Source organism: Myodes glareolus, chromosome 27 (assembly GCF_982192425.1).
Source record: "Myodes glareolus chromosome 27, mMyoGla1.1, whole genome shotgun sequence".
Taxonomy (NCBI): Eukaryota; Metazoa; Chordata; class Mammalia; order Rodentia; family Cricetidae; genus Myodes; species Myodes glareolus.
The window spans coordinates 28,194,591-28,201,501 of record NC_142052.1 but is presented as its reverse complement, the minus strand read 5'-3'; the positions used below and the strand labels follow the sequence as shown (position 1 = coordinate 28,201,501).

At 35.5% G+C, this 6,911-nt stretch overlaps 1 protein-coding gene across 1 annotated transcript; it reads right to left on the bottom strand.

Annotated features, from left to right (window-relative positions):
• Nucleotides 1-376: 376 nt before the first annotated feature.
• LOC146889355 (uncharacterized) lies at nt 377-6,146 on the bottom strand. The gene is made up of 3 exons (XM_087902373.1): nt 6,025-6,146; nt 5,766-5,826; nt 377-4,645 (listed from the first exon to the last, which is right to left on the bottom strand). The coding sequence occupies exons 1-3, from the start codon at nt 6,056-6,058 to the stop codon at nt 3,697-3,699; spliced, it is 1,044 nt and encodes a 347-aa protein (XP_087758499.1). The 5' UTR covers nt 6,059-6,146; the 3' UTR covers nt 377-3,696.
• Nucleotides 6,147-6,911: the final 765 nt, after the last annotated feature.

Genomic DNA, 6,911 nt, shown 5'->3' with positions numbered 1-6,911 from the left:
CTTAGCAGCAATTAACTTTACTAAATGAGGCGATTCTATGCCATACAATTTTGGATCTGAAAAACTGTTATAAATAAATATATATTCCTCAAAATGAACAAATTTTACCTTTGTAATATTTCTTCAAGTGGAATTTGAGTACCAGTGAATTGGCTCAGTGGGAAAGGAGTTTTGTGTGCAAGACTAGAAACCTAATCTCAATACCTATAAAACGTCAAGCTATGGTATTAGATACACAATTGATTGCTGATTATTGTACTTTATTACATCTATACAAATAAATAAAAATACTTCTTTGAATACACACGTGAGGTATTTAATGTTTCTTATAATTTCTTTTATTGGTCATTTTAACATTAACATTCTTAAATTCTCTTGAAAAACAGCATATAATGGAACTTCATCATCTACCCTTGGACTTACACTCAGGAGGAAGACACATGAGCATCATGAGTTCAAATGTGTCCCTGAATCATTACTAACATCCAAGATAGAATAAATAAAAACAAAATCTCAAGGGAATTTGTGAAAAGATGAAAATCAAAACCAGGAACAACAAACCACCACCCTTACATAAAAAGTATTATTAAACATGTCCTGATATTTCAATAACAAATAGAACAATTATATCATGGGGACAACATTCTACACATGATAGCACAATAACACCTGTCATTAGGTACAAACACAATAGAAGATGAACAAAGGCCATAGAAGGAATATAAGGTCTACAAAATAAACTTCACTCAATGGATTTGCCACACATGTAGCACTTTAGTGACTACCTCAAATGTTTAAAAATAGAAACCATAATAGAATGATCTCCACCATCAATCTGGAGTGAATATGGTATGGAATTTACTTTCTACAAGGCTATGATGAAAAATATTTTTTCTTGCAGCTAGAGACAACTGTGGTGTCTAAAGTCATTAACAAATTGTTTTCATGATTAGGGAATTCTTCTTTATGAGTCTGCTCCTATTTTAGACTTCAAAGTGATATAAATAAAATTTAAAATATTACAGCTAGAGTCATGGCTATGTGACAAAGAAACGTTCATTCCTAGGACTAAGGTCTGGTGGGGGACAATTCTGTATTCTGTCAATTATGTTTGAAATAAATACTGATGGGCCAGTAGCTAGGCAGGAAGTATAGGCAGGACAACCAGACAGGAAGTAGAGGTGGGACACTGAGAACAGGAGAATTCTGGGAAAGAAGAAGCCCATTTTTCCAGAGTCCTGTCCAGACGCCAAAGAATCAGGATGTGACCTGCCCCACTGAAAAAGGTACTGAGCCATGTGGCTAACATAGATAAGAATAGTAGGTTAATATAATTTATAAGAGCTAATACAAAGCCTGAGCTAATGGGTCAATTAGTTTATAACTTATATAGAACTCTGTGTAATTTTTCTTTGGGAAATAATGACTGTGGAAATCGGACAGGACAGAAACCCCAACAAGCAGGCCCTCATGTTACAATGGTCAGATTTTTAATAGCTTCCTGTAATTCCTTCTACAAGTTCCAAGGTGTTAATTTTCTCAGAATACAGAATGAAAATTCACATACCCACAGAGAAACACACATACATCACATAATTACAACTAAAACAACTTTCATCATGAATTGGTTTATGTAGAGAGAAAGCAAATTTAAAATTGAAGGAAGAGAAATTAATCCTTCTAAGCTGGTGATATAATTTGGGAAAATTTAGGACAAGCTGTCCTATAGAAGGGAATATGTCACTGAGAATAGGCTATGAGAACTTACATCCATACACCAGTTCCAGTTCCCACTCTCTGCTTCATGCTGGAGATTAAGAATCTGAGTTCTTAAGCTCCTGCTTTAGGTGCCACGTCTGATGATTTTTGCCGTGGAACTTTCATGGTGATCCTTTTATCTTCTAGGACCAAGGGCCAAATTAAATGCATTTATAATTTGAAATCGAGATTATATCACAACAAAAAAGACTGGAGTACAATCCATAGTTATACCTGAATTACTTATGCCTTGTAATTGAAGAGAAGTATAAAATCTAAAAGGGTTACATTATTATTGTTATTATTATTCATAGCAAAAGAGTTACAGTACTGGAGGGAAAGGTATCCTTACATCCTGAAGTCAGGAAGCACCTACAGTTGGGAAGAGAAGGACAGCCCACTAGATGAAACAATAATGTTCCTCTCTGAGAGAGAGCCATCACAGTTGGGATCCGCTCCATTTTTCTAAGAGAGTTAGTTTCCCAGCAGAAAAGTCTGTTACTGATCTGCTCCACTCCCCTAACTGAGTGCCTCAAAAAAGGTGTCCATTGCTTCTGTGCTCCTCTGAGCTAAATGACTTTCCAAGGAGAAGTATTAATTATATCTCAATTCAACTCCACTAGGGAGTTTCTGATCCATTCCAGTGAAAGAGGGTCTTCACAGAAATCTCAGTCAAGAGATTTATTTGGGAGGAGGGAAGAGAGTGTCAGCCTCAGCCAGGGTGGAAAGGGACAGCTGCCAACTGAATGAGCATGTGGGACACACAGGACTTCTTAAAACTAGATCTCTTCTAAGGAGATTTTGAAGGTGGGAATTGGTCAGATTTCAATCCCTGAGCTTGAACAAGCTGATAGCTCTGCTGGATTTTGTGCTGAGGGATTCGTTGGTTTTGTGCTCAGTTGAACAAGGGTAGAGTATGCTTCTTTGGCTCTGGTTCCTTCACTGGACCCTTTTAACTTTTTGGCTCTGTTTTCAGGGTGATGTTGTTTCTATAACTACTTCTAGATTCAGGGACAAAGTGTTTTCCTTTGGATCTCATTTCAGTACCAGGGTGTGATTCTTTGACTGGGACTTTCTCCTGCGCATAAGACTTCATAAATTCAAGAATTATGTTTTGTCCATTAGTTTGATGGTGCAAACAAAATAAAGTGGTATCATATTGAACAGATTATTGACACTATTAAATTTTTTTCTACACAATGAATGTCATTAGTTAGCTGACTGTAAGTGTATTGGCTTAGGATCTTGAAAAATAATTTAGAATAAGGCCTCAGGTTTCTCTTCAGGTACCCAAAGGCTATTGTAGTTTGCAAAAGATTTATCAGATTGATTACACACAAAGTTTTACTCCAGTATAAAGTATAAAACATTACTACACTGAAGTTATTTATAGAGTTTCATTGCAGTATGTTTTTCACGTTTTTGAAGACTACACTCATGAAATTCCTAGTTTCTCTCCTGAATGGTTTATTTCATGTATTTGGAGATTATTGTGACAAAGGATTTACCACATAGATTCCATTCATGATTTCTCTCCTGTATGTGTACATTCCTGCATTTGAAGATGACTAAGACATGAAAATACTTTATCACACTGATTTCATTCATACCGTTTCTTGTTTTTTAAGCCTCTGACAATTACTATGATCTGGAAAAGCTTTACCATACTGAATACATCCATGGGTCTTCTGTTTTGTAAGTTCTTTTACACATTTGAAGATGACTGTGCTGTTCAAAGCTCTTACCACACTGATTACAGTCAAAGAGTTTCTATCTAAAGTGAGATCTTTTATGCATTTTAAGATTACTGTGAGCTGTAAATGCCTTACCACCCTGATTACATTCATACAGTCTCTCTCCACTGTGTGTTCTTTTATGCACGTGAAGAGTACTGTGCCGTGAAAAGGCCTTACCACTCTGATTGCTTTCATAGGGTTTCTATCCAGTATGTGTTCTTTTATGGTATTGAAGAGCACTGTACCATGCAAAGGCCTTACCACACTGATTACATTCATAGGGTTTCTCTCCAGTATGTGTTCTTTTATGGTTTTGAAGAGAATTGTACCATGCAAAGGCCTTACCACACTGATTACATTCATAGGGTTTCTGTCCAGTGTGTGTTCTTTTATGCAATTGAAGATGGGTGTGTTGTGCAAAGGCCTTACCACACTGATTACATTCATAGGGTTTCTCTCCACTATGTGTTCTTTTATGGTTTATAAGTTCATTGGACTGTGTAAAGGCCTTACCACACTTACTACATTCATAGGGTTTCTCTCCAGTATGTGTTCTTTTATGCACATGAAGAGTACTATGCTGGGCAAAGGTCTTACCACACTGATTGCATTCATAGGGTTTCTCTCCAGTATGTGTTCTTTTATGGTTTTGAAGAACACTGTACTGTGTAAAGGCCTTACCACACTGATTACATTCATAGGGTTTCTCTCCAGTATGTGTTCTTTCATGGCATCGAAGAGCATTATACCATGCAAAGGCCTTACCACACTGATTACATTCATAGGGTTTCTCTCCAGTATGTATTCTTTCATGCAATTGAAGAGCATTGTACCGTGTAAAGGCCTTACCACACTGATTACATTCATAGGGTTTCTCTCCAGTGTGTGTTCTTTTATGCAATTGAAGAGCACTGTACTGTGCAAAGGCCTTACCACACTGATTACATTCACAGGGTTTCTCTCCAGTATGTGTTCTTTTATGGTTTTGAAGTTTATTCTGAGCTGCAAAGGCCTTACCACACTGATTACATTCATAGGGCTTCTCTCCAGTATGTGTTCTTTCATTCCACTTAAGGTGACTGTAATATGTCAAGGGTTTACCACGTTGAATATATACTGAAAGTTTCCCTCCAGTTTGAATTCTTTCAATGCTGCAAGGATAATAGGCACATATAAAAGCTTTACCACATTCAATACACTGTTGTGTCTACACATTTGTATTAATTAATTTTATATGTTACAACCTTAAAGAGTAATCAGATACTAAGTTTTTATAACTGTGTTTAAACTGATGTTTTGCTCTTTAATTAGGCACTGTTTTGAAACTTGGAAGATACCTCCGATGATAAATTCCTTTCTTTTATGGTTTACCTTTTTACCTTCACAGAAACTTTTCTATATGATATTTTACACATATGTGAAAAGAATTGGATAACATCAAAGGTTTAACATTTATAAATTCTCCTATATTATGAATCATATTGCATATGCTACATGAACTATGACTCCCAGAATTATTTGCACAGTTCTAGAACTCATAGGGCTTTTTTGCAGTGTGTGATTTTGTTCATGTATTAACAATGATGGTGGAAAACCAATTACTTGTATACTTGAATCAAATTCAACAAGTATACTCTAAATGGGGATTATTGCTTATGTTCTAATTGTTCTTAGAGAGTGGTATGCTATATCTCTCTATAACCCTATGCTTATACACTTGTTTCAAGTGCAATGTACGGTACACATAGTAAAGAAGAATAACAAAAGATTTCCACATTGAATTCTCAGGGTTTGACTTGCTATTCCTCACAGACTGGTGGTATAGATATCAAGGTTTCTGTAGAACAACTGCCACTTGACTCAACTGCTTCTCTCACTATACATAGCACAGTCACAAGAAGTGTATGAGTAATACAAGATTTACTATGGGCTATTGGAATAGTACAAAGTTTTGCAGATATATCATCAATATGTATACCTTTTGTAATATAAGTAGCAAGACAAAATATATTGCAGCTCTACAAGAAAGCTCTCATGGTGCTATGGTTCAAAAGGTGATATCTGTTTAGGCATTGCTTTCCTGACTTCTTTCTTAAGAGAATGTCATTTAAATGCAATTCACATATATGAAAGATGGATTTGTAAGAATTTAATAACCATCAGTACACTTAAAACTGTGCTTATTTACACTGCTGCTTTTGACTAAAACTTTCAGGACACATAACAATTTCATGAGAGATACATTTTCATCAGCTTGCACATGAAAATTACCTTTCATGTCTTCTAGAACATGGACAATGTTCTTCAATATTATGGTCTTCCCAAATGCATCCTAAAATATAATACCAGAAAATGTATGTTATGTTATTGAAAACTGTGCAGTATTTAAGCTGTTATCTTAAAGGAACCTTAGAACTATGACTGCTTTATTCAACTCTTTCTTATTCTTTCTACATCAAATTAGAAAAGAATAACATTAACAGAAAAAGTTGTAGCCTTATTTTGAAACATGAAGGAAATTTATTTTTACCTATAGCAGTGAGGTTCCTGTAGGTCTCTAGCATCACATCTTTGTAGAGATTCTTCTGGGAAGGATCCAGCAAATTCCACTCTTCATGAGTGAAGTTGATATGCACATCATCATAGGTCACTGCCCTCTAAAATATTTCATTCATGTGTATAATAGAATCACAATGGTGACAACATTGTAAATGTATACATCTTTGACAGTATAGTCATAAAATTCTGGTGTTCCCCACTAATATTCCATGACACAGACAGTCACTTTAGAAGGAAATTGAATAGGAGAGGCAACTCTGTCATTTCTGTACCCTTTAAATGGGGTATCACATTACAAAAGAACTGTCTATTAATAGAGAAAGCCAAGGAAATAGATCAACAGGACATAGTACACACAAGAAAACTATATGAAGAAATACTAATCACAAAGAAGAAAAATACAGTGAACTAACTGAGTGTATTGACTCATGCCTTTAAGGGCAGCACTCAGAAAGCAGGTGTGTATATTTGTCTCTGAGTTGAATGGTGGCTAAGTCTATGGAATCATGTCCAAGACAGGTGGAAGTATACATTAAGACCCCATCTCCATTGCGAAATCAGTGAACCAAACAAAGCAGATAAAAAGAATTCAGAGATGTTCCTACAAAGAATTATGCATTCACTACAGTTCTGTATTCATATTCCAGATAGCTGAAGTGTCCTATTTTAAACTGCAATACCAAAAACATTTTATGAAAGGGTATTTCATGTTTAAAATAATTATAAATGGAAAGATGAAAACATTAGCAATATAAATGTTGGGCATAACAAATTAACACAGGTCTGGAAATATGGATGAGTACTACTGAGTTCTTCCTGGTCTTCAAAAGAGGTGGGCACAATTGCCAGTACTTGCAT

Bases quoted from the DNA above. Each gene is read 5' to 3' on its own strand.
- LOC146889355 (XM_087902373.1), bottom strand. From the start codon at position 6,058: ATGCTAGAGACCTACAGGAACCTCACTGCTATAG. The intron at 5,827-6,024 runs GTAAAAATAAAT...ATTATATTTTAG, and splicing joins CAGGAACCTCACTGCTATAG to GATGCATTTGGGAAGACCAT. The intron at 4,646-5,765 runs GTAATTTTCATG...TTATCCTTGCAG, and splicing joins TGTTCTAGAAGACATGAAAG to CATTGAAAGAATTCAAACTG.